At 45.7% G+C, this 16,858-nt stretch overlaps 2 protein-coding genes across 2 annotated transcripts; one reads left to right on the top strand and one right to left on the bottom strand.

Annotated features, from left to right (window-relative positions):
* Positions 1-1,239: 1,239 nt before the first annotated feature.
* On the top strand, positions 1,240-2,180 carry LOC128936680 (olfactory receptor 5G3-like). The gene is given in 2 exon segments (XM_054275829.1): positions 1,240-2,017; positions 2,020-2,180. Coding segments are annotated over 2 exon segments (939 nt in total).
* Positions 2,181-5,341: 3,161 nt separating this feature from the next.
* Positions 5,342-12,854, bottom strand: LOC128937040 (olfactory receptor 8U9-like). The gene is made up of 2 exons (XM_054276398.1): positions 11,954-12,854; positions 5,342-5,472 (listed from the first exon to the last, which is right to left on the bottom strand). Exons 1-2 carry the CDS (start codon positions 12,852-12,854, stop codon positions 5,342-5,344), a joined length of 1,032 nt encoding a protein of 343 aa, XP_054132373.1.
* Positions 12,855-16,858: the final 4,004 nt, after the last annotated feature.

The following is a 16,858-nucleotide window of genomic DNA, read 5'->3' as shown; positions in this document are numbered from 1 at the left end:
AATCTCCTCTGTGTAATCACCTCCAACGTCAGAAGCTCAGAGAAGCAATAACAACCTGCCTTGGGCTTTGTCACTCACCTGGGGCTCCAGGAGCCTCTAAATCCCCAAATTACGTGGACAAATGTCTTTGCTGACAGTGGTATATTTTTAAATTCACCTGCAGAGCACCTTAACATCCACCTTGAAGAGCATCAGGAGGGAAGCAGGGAGACTGCAGGGATGTAGGGGAGGATCATCCTGGAGAACCATGAGTAGGGACAGCGCATGCCAAGCCAGCCATCTCCTGTTGTTGTTTCTTGCAAAGAAGAAACAGCTTCAGCCTTCATCTCAGCTCCTGCCTGGAGGCTCCTGGGCTCCAGTTCCTTACTGGACTCCGGGCTCAGCACCAAATCCAGGGGATCTGCTGCAGGTGTGGGATGAGGACACCCCGTTGGAACACTCGCTCTGGGTACCTCTCACTGACCACAAAGGGCTCCTGTATGAGGTCTGGCAGCTTTCCTGCAAGGAACACTTATGGATCTTACTATTGGTGATTTAAGGCATGTCCAAAAGGTGACTTTTAATTTTTTTTTCCCCCAAAAAGATATATTTTCAGGAGGAGATTGCTGAGCTTTGGGTGTTGCATGTTTTTATTTGAAGACTGCAGGAACAGAATAATAAGCTGGGGAAATATTTTAGGAAAATCATCAGGAGGGAGAGGAGACTTCATAGTCAGGAAGTTTTGGGTGCCCTTTCTCTGGAAGTGTTCAAAACCATGCTGGATGGGGCTTGGAGCAATCTGGTCTAGTGGAAGGTGTCCCTGCCCATGGCAGGGGGTGCAATGAGATGCTCTTCAAGATCCCATCCAACCCAAACCCTTACAGGAGTCTGTGGAGAAGACACAAAGCAGGTGGTTTGCAGATGCCAACAGAAAGAAGAGTAATCAATTCTGTGCTGTCTTTTACAGCTTTATTGGGTTTCTCCGTGTTTCAGGTTGTGCTGGATGATTTCAAAGTCCCAGGCTGAAGCCACACAGAGGATTGAAGGCAGCACCAAGGTAAAGCTCCTCAGGGCTGTGTAACCTACAGCTTCTCCCTGCCCATGCCATGGCTTCCACCCAGCACTGTTTATCAATCTGTGCCTAAACTCTTGTTTTAGATCTTGTAGGACTGTCTCCAAACAGATCCCACTGCAAAGAGGGTTTTCCAGCTGGAGGAAACCTCCAGCAGGGAGTTCACACAGACAACACACTTTGAAGCAATGCCAGGAATCAACTGCACCCAAGCAACGGAGCTCAGCTTGGCAGGATTCACTGAGGACACGGCAACTCAGGTCACCCTCTTCCTGCTCTTCCTGCTCACCTACCTTGTCACCATCCTGGGGAACCTGGGCATGATCACCTTGATCAGAGCCAGTGCCCTGCTCCATTCCCCCATGTACTATTTCCTGGGCAACCTGGCTTTTGTGAACCTCTGCACTTCCACCACCATCACCCCCAGGATGCTGGCTGGGGTTTTGCTGGGGAAGAAGGGAATCACCTATGCTGGGTGCATGGCTCAGATATTCACTTTTGGCCTGTTTCTGGTCACTGAGTGTTTCCTACTGGCTGCAATGGCCTATGACCAATTTGTGGCCATTTGCCACCCCCTGCTCTACCCCCTTGTCATGTCCCCAGAGCGCTGCTCCCGGCTGGTGACTGGCTCCTACCTCCTGGGGCTGACCAACGGCGTGGGACAAACCTTTGGCATGTCCAGCCTGTTCTTCTGCAGCTCCAGCACTATCGACCTGTTCTTCTGTGACATTTCCATGCTGATCTCCCTCTCCTCCTCTGACACCACCCTCAGCCTCCTCATCCTGAGGACTTCTTCATCCTTGCTCGGTGTTCCCAGCCTCCTGGTGGTCCTGATGTCCTATGTGGCCATCATCTCCAGCATCCTGAGCATCAGCTCAGCCGAGGGCAAGCGCAAAGCCCTCTCCACCTGTGCCTCCCACCTCGCCGCCCTCAGCACCTTCTATGGGCCACTGATTCTCATGTACCTAATCCCAGGGCAGACACCTCCAGGGGAGGGGATAAATGGGCTGCTGTGCTCTACACTGTGGTGACCCCCATGCTGAACCCCTGGATCTACAGCCTGAGGAACCGGGAGGTGAAGGAGGCTTGGAGGAGACTCAGGAAAATAAAATTAGCTTGGACATTTTAACGTTGTGGGGATGTGGATGATACGCTGGAATTTTTGTGAAATATGTAGAGAGACATTTTTGGGGCCTTCTGCACTTTGATTTAGATGATGTGCTGGCTGATTCAGTATCAGCCGACAATAACAATTTCACTCCAGTTTTGGTGTTTGGATGAGGCTTGGAGCAGCCTGATCTAGTGGAAGGTGTCCCTGCCCACAGCAGGAGGTTGGAACTGAGTGAGCTTTGAGGTCCCTTCCAACCCAAACCATTACAGAATTCTGTGACACATTTGGTGTTAAAGCATTGCATATATGAAAAAACCCCAAACCCTCTAAATCAGAGCATTATCTCACCCTGTGCCAGATCCATGGTGAAATTCAGAGTGATGAGACTCTCCCAGAGACTCAGAACAACTTGGGATGGAGGAGAAGCTGCTCAGTTGGATTAAATCAATCCAGAATCAAGGTAGTTTGCTGATTTAGTGATGACACAAAACTCACAGGCACTCAGGGTCACTCAGCTGAATCCTTTTTTCCCAAATCTTGCCAACAATTCCCTGATTATTATTTAGTCAGGATGCCTGGCTGAATCCCCCTGAGCTGTTTGTGCTCCTGTTCCTCTTTCCTCAGCTGTGCTGAGCCCCCATGGGCGGCTCCAAAGGGCCTCAACTCACATCCACAGATGTGGAGACAACATCCTCAAGTGGCACCAGGGGAGGTTTGGGTGGGAAAGGAAAAATTCCTTCATGGGAAGGGCTGTCCAGCCCTGGAATAGGCTGCCATCCCTGGAGGGGTTTAAAAGGTGTGTGGATGTGGCACTTGGGGACATGGATTAGTGGTGACCTTGGCACTGCTGTGGGAATGGTGGACTTGATGATCCCAGAGGGTTTTTTGCAACCTAACCAGTTCTGTGACTCTGTGATCAGGACCATGAACTGGGACCTCTGTGTGTATCTCCTGCTGTTCTCCCACCCTTCTGTTCCTCCCTGCCACCCTCAGGGCATTGTTTAATTTGGGTGCAGACAAGATTGTACATTTTATCTTTAAATAGGACTAAAGATTATTTTTAATGTCTTATTTAAAACATAAATCCCCCCATAATTTTTAATTGATTAAAACATTAAGGCATTTAAAACATAAGCCCCAGAACAGCTCTCTTTGCTCCGAGACCTTACAGCCATTATTTGGCAATACAAAAAATATTTGAAAAATATTCAATATTTGAAAAATATTCAATATTTTAGTAATATTTTGAGAAAGCATTTCATGGTTTTAATTTCTTTGTCCAGCTGGTCTTGCCTTGGCCATCAGCTGACCTTTAAACAGGAACGTGAGCCCTTAGTGAATTAAACCCTGAGTCTGTGGCCGTGGCACTGTCACTGTGCATGCTGTGGCTTTGTGCTGGAGCTGCTGCTCTCAAACCCAAAAGGTTTTGGGTTGTGGTGCAAGTGGGGACTGGGGAAAGGAGGGTGAACTGTGTCCAGCTTCTGTGGGAACAGCACCTGACCATGCATGAGAGGAGCTGGAGGCACCGTGTGGGAAGGAGATGGAACGTCCAGCACTGATGTTTGCTCCTGGTGGACACACATTCCCCACATATTCCTCAGGGGCCATCCTGTGTCCCTGCCCCTGGCAGGGCATTGGAATGAGAGGAGCTTTCAGGTCCCTTCCAACCCCAGCCATCCCAGCATTCTCTGGCTGGCACAGTTTACTCCCCGTGAGCCTCCTGAACCCATTTTGGAGCACACATTGCAAAATGGCTTTTGAAAATGAGTTTTCCTGGTCAGAAATGGGCAGATGGGAATCAGGTAAGCTTGGAAAAGGGAAAATGCTGAGTGTTGCCCATGGGGAGTAATTGTCCCAGACACTGGGACAGGGGAGCAGCTGTGGAGGTTTGGTGGCCACCAGGATGGAGATGAACCATCAGTGAGTGTTCTGAGTGCAAGGACATCCACCAGCAGCTGGAGAAAAGCACTGACAGCCACCAAGGGACTTCCTGCAATGAACCCTGACTGACAGCTGGAGGAACAGGGAAGGAAAAGCTTCTTTGGGAGGGTGAGAAGAGAAATATGAAATTAGACAAGAATTTAAAAATTTTTCAAATTCAAGCCTTTAGCAAAAATCCTCCTTTTGGTGTTTCCTCTTGTTTGTGTTCACAAATGGCATTGCCCAGGCTCTGCAGGCATCAATTCTGATGTGCTGTGGGCATCCCATCCCTAAAACTCCAGGGAGAAACCTTGGGATGGATCCCAGGGCCTCTGGAGAAGGCTCATGGTGTGTTCAGGTGCCTCAGAGACCCTGTGGTAATTGGTTGCGTGGGGATGGGGTAAAACTTAAATATTCCAGCCATGTTAGGGGAAGGGAAAACTTCTTGGATTTGTCCAGACTGATGGAGCTTGTGGACTTCAGCTCCAGGACCTGTGAGAATCTTAACAATCAGAGAGGGTGGAACTTTAAGTGGTTTTGAGACAATTTTTTGCTGGTTGCAGAAAATTGTCCTTCTCAAGCGTTTGCAGAAGGATATAATAGCAAATAACTCCAGGAAATTGTGGAAGTTCTTCCTGATTGCAAAACATGTATTCCAGTACATCTAAACCTTCATTCCTAACTCACATTTTGGATGAATGTTCCTCATATCATCAGAATTAGGAGGCACACTCTGGCCAAATTGACTGAAGGGTCAATCTGAACCTAAAAGTCTTAAATTCAGCTCATCATTATCACCAGAAAATGTAAAAATAAATTGTAGCAGGAAAGTTCCTGCAGAGTTTTCCTTTCATCCTGATTGGCAATTGCAACACTTCTCCAAACCCTGGGCTGTCTCATTCCCTGAATCTCCATTTCTTACACCAGTTCTTTTTAATTCCCTGTGATCCCAGGAAATTATTTTTATATTCTAAGAGATACATTTAAATGTATGCAATTACATATAATATATAAAATAAAATTATATAAATCCATATAATATATAAAATAAAATTATATATATTAGGAAAATATTAATATTTATTAAGTAATTACATGTCTAACTGCATATATAAATTAAACCTCTATATTAACTTTATTTATATAGTAAAATGTTAATATATTTAATTATATATGTATATATATATAGGTATAGAGTGGTAAATAAATCCTCAAGCTGCCATTTAACTTCTGAAACTAATTGAGTTATTTTATTTTAACTAATGGTCTTTATTTACCAGCACAGGTCTCCCCTTTAAGGAGCTGCTTCCAAAGTCATCCATTCCCAAGGGAAATTTCCTCCTCCAGGGCTGGGCAGTGACAAACTCCTTGGTGTTCCTGTGAATGAGGACTGCAAACAGCAGATTTTTTGGTCAAGTTTTAATGCTTTTTGTGAAGGTAAATTTGTGAAGGTAAATTATTCCCACGCTAACACTGGGTTTATTTCTCCCTGGAAATTTTGGTCTGGGAGAGAAAATCTGATCAAGCAAAAATGGCCCTGAGAGGTGAGGAAACAGGTGAGGTTTTGCCAAAATAAGGCTGCAGGGAAGTGATCTGTTGCAAGGAGAGGGCTTGAAGTGGGAGCCTGTTCCCACAACAAAAAATCATCCAGGCTCAGGGTCTCTGAGGCAAAACCCAGGAATTTATAATGAAATCCATGCTTGGGTTGGAAGGGACCTTATGGATCCTCCAGTGATGATCCATGGGCAGGGACACCTTGCCTTTGCCCAGGTTGTTCCAAGCCCTGTCCAACCTGGCCCTGAAGATCAATCATTGCATACAGCACTACCTGGATTATTTCCCAAATTATAAATATTCTATTTATTTGAACTGTATTATCAGCATCTTACTCCCCCCAGTTAATCATGGTACCACAACATTTTAGAGGCTTCCAGAATTTTAAAACCCTTTTCTTTCTCCACTTAACACTTCTCACAGGAGTGACACAAGTATCACCATATTTAAAGGGTTTTTTAATACACTAAATCTCCTGTTTGAACTTGAATTCCAGTTTCACGGGAAGGAAGAGAAGAAATTTGGTTTATTTTAATTTGTTCTAACTCTCCTAAAGAAAATTTTAAAGATGTCCTGATCTCTCACCAGTGCTTTGTCTCCTTTGGATCTTCTAAACCAATGAAGTTTGGGGTGGTTTTTTGGGTGGTTTTTGTTGTTTTCAGTGTTTTTTTCAAATTCATAATGATTTCTAAAGTCAGGGTAAATTGCTGGGGTTAATGCTTTGAATCTGATGAATAATCATTCCCTTAACTTCTTCAGGAGGTGGTATAAACCTTCGACTGTGCAAAGTGATTTATCAAACCCAATGAGTGACTAAACCAGACTAAAACCATTAGAAACAAACTCAGTAGTGAACTTTGACTACTTTAAAATGTATTTTGAACCAAACAGTAAATTCTACAGTTCCTGCATCTCCAGGCTGTGCTTGCTGATAAAAACACAGGCATTTTTAACAAGTTTGTGCAGAAAACAGGAATATCCTGACTCTCCATCTGGGCTTTCCCACAGCACCTGCATTTGGATGGCAGCCAAAGGAAATGGAAGCACCAGTGCTCACTTTGTCCTCTTGGGATTCTCTGAGCAGGGCCATGTCCATGTTGTCCTGTTTGTGGTGTTCCTGGTGCTCTATGTGGTCACCCTGCTGGGGAATGCGGGGCTGCTGATGTTGATCAGGCTCGTTGTCCGGCTCCACATCCCCCTGTACTTCTTCCTGAGCAGCCTGTCCTTCCTGGAGCTCTGCTATTCCTCCTGCATCACCCCCAGCCTGCTCCGGGCTCTCCTGGATGAGGACAAGGCCATTTCCCACGCCAAGTGCCTCACGCAGTTCTATTTCTACGTGGCCTTTGCCACCACCGAGTGCTGCCTGCTGGCTGCCATGGCCTACGACCACTGCGTGGCCGTCTGCCACCTCTGCTCTACCCCTGTCCATGTCCCGAGGTCTTGGGTTGCTGCTGATATTTGCTGCCCCGAGATGTGCAGGATGTCTCTGCTTCGGCCCACATAACTGAAGAATGAGTCTGAACTCTTCACTTTTCGGTCTTGAGGTTGTTTATTAATTCTTATCTATAAAATTTTCTTTCTGCCCAGCGCAGATCTGTTCAGCAAGGCAGCCACAGGCACTCTGACCGCCCCCAAGGCGGTGTTGTCCTTTTATACTACAAACGATATATATCATATTTACACTTAATTCCCAATATCTATCACCTTTGTTAGACAGTGCATTTCTATTCTAAACCAATCCCAAAGTGCCAACATCACTGCAGAAAATGGAGAACAAGAAGGAGAAAGGCTGGACACACCCAGATTCCTCCATCTTTTCCCCATAATCCCCATACCAAAAATCCTAAAATCTACATTTTCACCCTGTGATTTTTTTTGTTTTTACACTATTCAAACCTGTGTGACTTTCATGTCCTCATACAAAGCTAGTAATTTGCTCCAAGGGTCAAAATCAAATCCCCAGGTGTTCTGGGCAGCATGCCAAGGTCTCTGAGCCCCCCGACGGGGTCTTCGGCAGCTCTGGACACCTGGAGGGATGTACTGAGTTCTGACACCGAGGGATCTGTGCGTGTCTGGTGGCCGGCTCCTGCCTGGCTGGGGTCACCCACGCCGCCCTTCACACAGGCCTGGCCCTCAGGCTGAGCTTCTGCGGCCCCATCGACCACTTCTACTGCGAGGGGCCTCCACTCTTCGCCCTCTCCTGCACGGACCCCGCGCCCAATGAGCTGGGGCACGTTCCTCACGGCGGGATTCAGCCTGGCTGCCACCATCCTGGCCATCCTCCTCTCCTACGCCCTCAGCCTGGCCACCGCCCTGGGCGCACGCTCGGCCATGGGGAAGCGCAAGGCCTTCTCCACCTGCGCTTCTCCACCTCCCACCTGGCTGCCATGGCGCTCTTCCACGGATCTCTGGTGTCCATGTACTGCCGGCGCAGTTCCAGGAGCTCCTGGCAGCCAGACAAGGTGGCCTCTGTGTTCTACACCACGGTGATGCCCATGCTGAACCCCTTCATCTACAGCCTGAGGAACCGGAGGTGAAGGCCGGGCTCTGGAGCCTGATGGGGAGGAAACACTCCGTGAAAAATAGTATTTCCTTTTTGGTTTGTGTTTGCTGCCTGGTATTTTAATTTCAGGAATTTAAGCCCTTCTTGACCACTTGTAAAGCTTGGGACCAGGGGCTCTTCATCTCTTCTGATTACAGCTACCTGGGACCATTTCCTTCTTTTAGGGAAAAAAAAAAGAGAAACTTTGCTCCATCTGCCCAATTGTGACACTCTTGGGTTTTTTAGACATCAGGATATCTCAGATAATGTAAAAATAAAATGCAGCAGGAGACTTTCTAAAGTGTTCTCCCTTCTTGCCAGTTAGCAGTTGCAGCATTTCTCCAAACCCCCAGCTGTTTCCCAGTCCCTGAATCTCCATTTCTTACACTGGTTCTTTTTATTTCTATTTATTTATTTATATCCTTGAAATATATAATTGGCCCAAGAAGTCAATTATATATTTCAAGGACAAATTTACATATATTTAAAATTAAATGTATATTAAGAAAAAATATAAAGAAATTCTATAAACAACCTTTCTTTATATGTATAAAGAAATATGTATTAAGATCTGTATACATATAAATTTATATATATAAAAAGTGGGACATAAACCCTCAGGCTACAATATATAGAATATATATATCAAACTTCCTGAAACTGATGGTGTTTACTTACCAAGTAAGTAAACTTGCTTTTCTTACAAGTCTCCTGCTGAAGGAGCTGCTTCCAAAGTCATCCATTCCAAGAGGAATTTCCAATGTCCCACCACAGGGTGGGCAGTGACCCAACTCAAGTCCCAAGCTTGCTCAAAGAGCAGGGAGCCTTCATCTGGCATCTCCCATGGATCATGGTGGAATTACAACTGCTGCTCTCTATCCCAGGAATTTGTTCATATTTTGGTTTTATTATCAAACAGGCTTTGCTTAGTTTTGAGCAACTGTGTGATTTCCCCTCTAAAATAAACTGAGACAGAGAGGAAGGAAAAACAAACTGTTCGAACTACAGTGAAACTGAGCACAGAAGGAGTGGCAGGAATGCTGACCAGGAGTAAATATGGGGTAGAAGCAGTTACAGAATCCCAGAATCATTTAGGTTGGAAAAGCCCTCTAAGATCATGGAGCCCAACTGCTAACCCAGCTGTGCCAAGGCCAGCACTAACCCATATCTGAGCTCAGTCTGTAGAGTCAGACCTGAGAGGCCCTTCCAGACCTAAAGGAGTCCTGGAGAGCTGCAGAGGGACTCTGGGCAAAGGCCTGGAGTGGCAGGACAAGAGGGAATGGCTTTACACTGATAGCATTTAGATTGGATATGGGGAAGAAATCCATCCCTGTGAGGGTGGGGAGGCCCTGGCACAGGCTGCCCAGAGAAGCTGTGGCTGCCCCATCCCTGGAGTGTCCAAGGCCAGGCTGGGTGGGAATTGGAGCAGCCTGGGATAGTGGAAGGTGTCCCTGTCCATGGCAAGGGGTGGCACTGGCTGAGCTTTAGGGTCTCCTAACACAGTCCTGTGCCAACACATTGACTCTCCAGCTTTTTGGCCCCAGGACCTGGATCTGACAAACAAAGTACCTGGAGAAGTTCACTTTCTCTTTAACAAGGAAGAAAGTTTCTTCCTTGTTTTCCTTCACTAATTAGTCTCTAATGGCTTGTTAAAATGAATGAAAGAAGTTGTTGAGAAGCCCTCTGAGAAGTTCCATGATGATGATGATTAGGAAACTTTCTTGGCAAAGCCCAGAAGATCTTGTTAAAGTGGTGATCCCTTGAAGGGTGGTTGGTCTCCCAGGATCACTTCTTGCTCTGGGAGTGGGAGCAGCATCCCTTGTGCTGGAAATAGCTGTGAGTACCTGTATGGTGGGACCCTGGAGCTCAGACCTGCTGGTGGGCTTTCTTAATTCCTCATTTAAACCTGAAAACCTTGAACTGAAGGAGCTTACACTGGATATAGCAAAGACATCCTTCCCTGGAGAGGGTGCTGAGGCTCTGGCAGAGGTTGCCCAGAGAAGCTGTGGCTGCCCCATCCCTGGAAGTGTGCAAGGCTAGGTTGGACAGGGCTTGGTCTAGTGGAAGATGTTGGAATGGGATGAGCTTTAAAATCCCTTCCCACCCAACTTTGATATCTATATTTGACATTTATACTTCATCATTTAATTATATCAATGCCAGGTCCAAATCTACCCTTCCCACTTCCCCCCAGACTTAAAGCATGTCTTCTCCTGCTGCTTTTTCCCAGAGAACAAGGAGACTACTCACAGTCCATTTACTTTTCAAACAGAAGTGAATTCTCACGTAACTCCTCAGAACACAACATCTACAACACAACACCAAAGGGAAAAGTTTTCTGCTTCCACCTTTCCCTGCTGCAGCCAGGGCTTATCCCTCTGCAGAGGGAACTCATTCCACTTCCAAAGGTGTCAACAGGTGAGGGACAACCAAACTGGGGAGGAGGAGAAGAGGAAGAGGGGAAAATGTCTGCTGAGCTTATCCAGACCATCTGAATTGTGAAAGAAAGTTGCAGGATTGTGCTCAGTTTGCCTTCAAAAACAACAAGGGTATTTATCCTTTGGAATTTGTTAGGATGAGCAGAAAGTGGGAGTTTTTTCCATTCTAAGTGCCTGCCAGGAAAAGATGAAGGATTGCTGGTCTCTCCCCAGTGTTGTGGCCATCCCTGTGCCTTTTTTATTGAGCCATAATTTGGAGAACTGTTGTTTTTGGCTTTTTAGGGCCTTTTCCAGACCCAAACAGCTCCCAACTATTCATAGATCAGGTGTTGAGGATTCTCTCATCTGTGGAAACCAAGTTACTTAAGTCCTTAAACTCTAGGTGAAATGCACTTGTTAGGTTTTCAATGTGTTTTTCATTCCCCTTGATATTCTAAGGTGTATCTTGAGATCCTGGCTTGCACCAGCTCTTTGTCCCTCTAAGTCAGAAAAAAATGCACTTTTAAAGCTTTTTACCTTTCTCATTTATCGACCAAATTTAAAAATACTCTTATTCTTCCCATATGCTCCCTCCCACCCCAGCAGCTTGGCTTTAATAAATAACTCACAGGTAACAATGAGGAATTTTATTGGAGTTTAGGAATAAGGACAATAATCTTGCGAGAAAAATACATATTGATCAGTGCAAAATAAGTTATAAACCAATAAAGCTGTGATTTGCTTTTCCTGAGAGAAAGAAAGGTTTAATTGGAATAATACCCTGGAATAATTCTGGGTGATTTCTTCTAGCAGCCTCATGGCCACAAAGGACATTCAAGTTTGAGGCTCCCACTCCTGTTTCCTTCCAAGGAATATGTGAGTGTGGGATCTATTTCTCCAGGATAAATATTGTAATTGAGTTTTGTGAGGAACTGTGGAAGAACATATATAAAACTGTGAGGATCAGGGAAAAATCCATATAATTAATTTTATTTTTTTATTCTTGCTTTAGAGGAGCAGTTTTCTTCCACAAGGGCATGGAGTGACAGAACAACAGGGAATGGCTTTAAGCTGAGAGTAGGTAAAGTAGCTGGGAAGAAATTTTTCCCTGTGAGGGTGGGGAGGCCCTTGCACAGGCTGCCCAGAGAAGCTGTGGCTGCCCCATGCCTGGAAGAGTTCCAGGCCAGGTTGGATGGGGTTTGGAGCTGCCTGGTGTAGTGGAAGGTGTCCCTGCCCATGGAGTATAGGACCAGATGATCTTTAAGGTCCCCTCCAACCCAAACCATTCCAGGACTCCCTGATGCCACAAGCTGCACCTCTCTGCTGCCGGCAGAGGTTTAACATCCTCCTCCTCCTGCCCCTCCCCAGCGCTGCCTTCACCTCCCTGTTCCTCAGGCTGTAGATGAAAGGGTTGAGCATGGGGCTGACCACGGTGTACAAGACAGAGGCCACCTTGTCCGGGCTGCCGTGCCGCGATGCCGGCTGCAGGTACATGAAGAACAGGGAGCCGTAGAACACGGCCACGGAGGCCAGGTGGGAGGCGCAGGTGCGGAAGGCTCTGGCCCTGCTGGGCGCCGAGCTTGTGCCCAGGACGGCGTGGAGGATGCGGCTGTAGGAGAGCAGGATGACCACGCTGGTGCCCAGCCCGTTGGCCGCGGCCAGGGCGAAGATGGCGGCCTCGCAGCCGCGGGTGTCGGAGCACGCCAGCCTCAGCACGGGGCTGGCGTCGCAGAAGAAGTGATCGACATGGTTGGGCCCACAGAAGGAGCCCCCAAACGTGCAGCCGGTGAAGAGGAGGGCGCTGAGGGAGGCCACGAGGTAGCACCAGGCCACCATCTGCCAGCAGGCCCGGGGGGACACCACCAGGACATAGCTCAGGGGGTGGCAGATGGCCACGTGCCGGTCGTAGGCCATGGCGGCCAGCAGGTGACACTCGGCCGTGACAAAGAGAGCAAAGAGGTGGAATTGTGTCACGCAGCCCGCCCAGGAAATGGTTTTATCCCCAAATAACAGGTCTGTGAGCATTTTGGGGGAGATGACGGTGGAATAGCAGACATCGGCCAGGGAAAAGTGGGTGAGGAAGAAGTACATGGGGATGTGGAGGCTGGGAGCCACCCAAACCAAGACCATCAGCCCGATGTTCCCCGCCAAAGTGACGATGTAAATCAACAGAAAGAGCACAAAAAGAGGGGCCTGCGCCCAGGGAGTGTCTGTAATTCCCAGGAGGATGAATCTGGCCTGTGTGTAGTTTCCTCCCATGGCCAGGTGTTACCTGCTGAGGCAAAGGGAAGAAATACATCAAAATTGTAAAACCCAGAGTTTTGCTTTTGGGTCATATTTAACTCCAATTGATCACCATTTTAATTGCCATACTTTGGTATATTCCATATATTTTCCAAACATAAATTCTATACTTTTTTATTTATCAGTTGAAGTGCCTAGAAAAGAACACAGAGCTTAAAGAAAGACAGATGGCAAATTTGCTTTTCTGTGCTCGGATACGTAAAATTATGGATTTATTCTGGCACATGTTAATTAATATTGAAGAAAAGAATCAGATATTTATTCCCTTTTGGTTTGAAAGAAATTTGTTTCAGAAGGCACCTTGGAGGAATCTCATTGTAGATAATGTGAACCTGGAGTGGGAGAAAGTCCCAGTGCTAGTGAAATCCCAGATTGCACCACATTAAGGATATGTTTCCTCTGCTTTTAATTATTAATCCAGTCCATCAAACTGTTGTATTCTATATCACTCACACATAAAAATCACATGGATAAATTCATGTTTTATACCTTTCTGAGCTCCAGCAGGCTGAAACATCCCAGAACCATGGGAATTAAGATAAAACTTACTTTGAATGGGAATTAATTTTAAAACAATCCAGTTCCAGAGGCTGATTTGTTAACAACTGCATTCTGCTGACAATTCTTCATAACTAAATAAGAATTGTGCTTAACACTTCAATAAGTCCATTTATCTTGCTTTACCTGCCTAAGGAAAACAAAAACCAATTTGCAGAAGCCATTGCTCCCATATAGTATAAAAAATCCTACTTTTGGAAGGCTGTTTTCCAGCACAGCCCCAAAAAAGAGGATATGAGGACATGAAGAAGGAATCCAACTTCTTTATCTTGGATTTACAGCTCCTCCTGTGCCCTCGCTGCGGTGGTGGGAGCCAAGGGTTTATCCCAAATGCAGCAGGGAACATCCAGGCCGATGTGGAGAGGGATGTGCTCCTTCCCTGACTCCAGCTCTGAGCCTGTGGGTGACAGGGCTGTGAATATGTTCCCTCTGCTCTCCTGGGACAAAACCCTCAGGGCTCCTCATGGCGCAGCACATAAACAAAGAAAAGAGAAAAAAAAAGGGATAGAATAGAATTCTGAAATTCATTGTGCTTCAGGGATCTCAAGTCCATCACGTGGATGAGTCACCACATCACATGGACACGTGGCATCAGCAGTGACCGGCTGGTCAGAGGGTCCCCAAGTGTCACAGAAAGCACCTCCAGCTCTGGAGCTGCTCATGTCCCTCTGTGGACACCAGGCAGCCCAGTTTTCCCTCAAGGATGGGATTATCCACGGTGAGGTACCTGCAGCCCAGATGTCCACACCTGGGCTGGCAGCTCTGGGCACTTCCAGACAGTGATTAATTGTCCCAGAGTGAACTAATTTGCATTAATCACCCCATCTGGGGGCTCCATCCACACCTTGACCCACAAACTCTATTTAAGCTCAGCCCAAGGAGGTTGTTCCCTCTGCAGAAGTCCTGGTTGCCAGTTTAACAACGTGCGCACATCTTCCACTAATCTGCATCTTGTCTTGATCACAGATCCAGCCCTGACCAGGACTGAGTTGGTTTTTGGATGTTTCAGCCTGCTGGACCTCATAAAGGTAAAAAACATTAATTTATCTATGTGAACTTTATCCACTGTGAATGATATGTAGCATAACAGCTTGATAGACTGGATTAAAATTAAAATAAATACCCGATTTTTAAAAAAATAGAATTTAGGTCAACCTTGGACCTGCCTCATTGTCACCAGCTGTCTTGGTGGTTTGGAGTCTTGGCTCAGAGAATATCAGGAGACTTGGAATAAATCTGATTCTGATTTTTGAAGCAAGCTGGGAGGTGGAAAAATAAGGTTTCTGGGGAAGTCAGTGGTGATTTGGTGCAATACAGTCCTGGAAAAAGATAAAATAGATCTGATTTGGGTCAATGCCAAAGAAATGGAGCAGAAATACTCATGAAAGCAAAAATTGCCATTTTTCTTGGAAAAATGCACAAAGGCAGAGGAAGGATTAAGTGATAAACAGTTCAAAGTTTTATCTTTGATAATTATTTAACTTATTTTACAAGCTGTTTTGCCTTCTTGATCATTCTTTTCTAAGTATCAAAAGTTTCTCATGGAAATAAGTGGATTTCCTGGTTTTATTCATTATTTTGAGAAAAGAGGGAGTATTTGAAGTTGTGCCTGGGGAATAAAGCAGGAACTAATGGGAAATTTCAGTGGTGAAATTTTGGTATGGAAACTCACCAAATTCCAACACTGATGTTAAAATGTTGTTGTTTGCAGAGCCAACTGAAACATCAGCACGAGCTGGGTCATCTTTAGGGCCCTTTCCAACCCAAACCATTCCAGGATTCTGTGACCCTGTGTGGGTCTCCTTTGGACATGGCACATCCTCTTCCAGCCTACCTGGGGTCTCTTGATCCCTCTAATTCCACCTAAGCTATCATGGGATGTGTTATTGATAACTGATCAATCCCATCTCTGGATCCAAACTGTACTTTGTGGGCAGCTCAGATATTCCTGGGAATACCTGGAGCAGAATGAGAATGTTTGATGGACTCTGGATCATGTTCTGACGGGTGGGTCCTGTACAGAGGTCCCAGTGCTAGGCCAGGAGCAGCCTGGAAGCATTTTCGGCCCATTCCTTACCTGGAGGCCTGGATCAGCCCTCACCCCCTGTAATCCCAGCTGGCTGCTCCAGGGATCCATCCAGGACAGCCTGAGCTGTTTGCAATGGAGCAAACCCACCCCTGACCCTGAAGTAAAGTTATGTTCACTATAAAAATTAAATTATATTTCTATTAAAGGATGTTTTGTTGATGAACAGGGTTCCTCAATGAACCTTGTGATCCTGATGATCCTCTGGCGAGGTAAGAACTGGATTTTTATCTTTAATCCTTTTATTCTGATTTGTTGTGTTATCAGGGACAGGGAATTCTGTCTGGCTCTTTTTTTCCCTCCATCATGCTGGGACTCTTATTCATACCTTGGTTTCAGCTGGAAATGAAATGGGATTCATGGAGGCTTGTGAGGGAGAAAAAGATCCAGTAACATGTGGGTGTTGGTGCACACATTTAACCCAATAATATTTTGCATGTTATGTAAAAATATATAGGTTAATGTACATTTTATATTGAATTTTAATATATATTTATGATTTTGGATCAGAAAGGACAGACATCTAGGAGATCTCTGACCCTAGGATGGCAAGTTATCCATTTATATCCGTATGTATTTATGGATATGGGGCTTGGAGCACCCTGGGCTAGTGGAAGGTGGCCCTGCCCATGGCAGTGGGGTGGAACTGGATGATCCTTCAGATCCCTCCCATCCCAAACCATTCCAGGATTGTGTGAGAGGTGTCAGGATCCCCTGTATAAAGTTTCTGTGGGTTTAACACATGACACATTCCAGACTTCCGTGATTTCTGGGCTGGATTAGGGAGGCAGCTCCCATGAAAAGTCCTTTCTAGGAAAGATGGAAGGATAACATTCTAAATGGATTATTTTGCAGTTTTATCACAGTTTGGAGATAATGAGATATCACCTATAAGCCAAGTCAATAAATTAATTAATAAATAACTTCATATTTGAAAACTGGGTAAATTTCCAGGTTCAATTGAACCAGTCACTTTGCCCTGTCCTTTTTCCACTCTCAATTTCTGCCTTTCAAAGCCTTCAAACAAAGCTCTAATTAGTTTTCCTCTTTATTCCCCTGGTGGTTTGCCAAAAACAAAGTCAGGAATATTATCAGTGGAGTTCGTATCCAGAGATTTGCCCTTTGGCAGTGGAGAGATGGGACTGAAAAATAACAAAGCAAAGCAAGAAAAAACCTGAAAACCTGAAATTAAAAGATGAAGGGTGATAATTATTTAAAAAGTCAAATTTTTAGGCAAGAAATAACTCCGGATCAAAATTGCAGCTCCCTCATTTCTCTACATTCTGGATGAAAACTTGGTGATGGCAAGGATGAC

Source organism: Melozone crissalis, unplaced genomic scaffold (genome assembly GCF_028551555.1).
Source record: "Melozone crissalis strain CALT ecotype California unplaced genomic scaffold, PUWL_Pcris_2 ptg000018l_1, whole genome shotgun sequence".
In the NCBI taxonomy this organism is placed as follows: Eukaryota; Metazoa; Chordata; class Aves; order Passeriformes; family Passerellidae; genus Melozone; species Melozone crissalis.
Note: the sequence above shows the minus strand (reverse complement) of the source record. Positions and strands in the feature narration are given on the sequence as shown.

Bases quoted from the DNA above. Each gene is read 5' to 3' on its own strand.
- LOC128937040 (XM_054276398.1), bottom strand. From the start codon at position 12,854: ATGGGAGGAAACTACACACAGGCCAGATTCATCCTCCTGGGAATTACA. The intron at 5,473-11,953 runs GCAGGAGGAGGA...TGCTGTTTGCAG, and splicing joins GAAGGCAGCGCTGGGGAGGG to TCCTCATTCACAGGAACACC.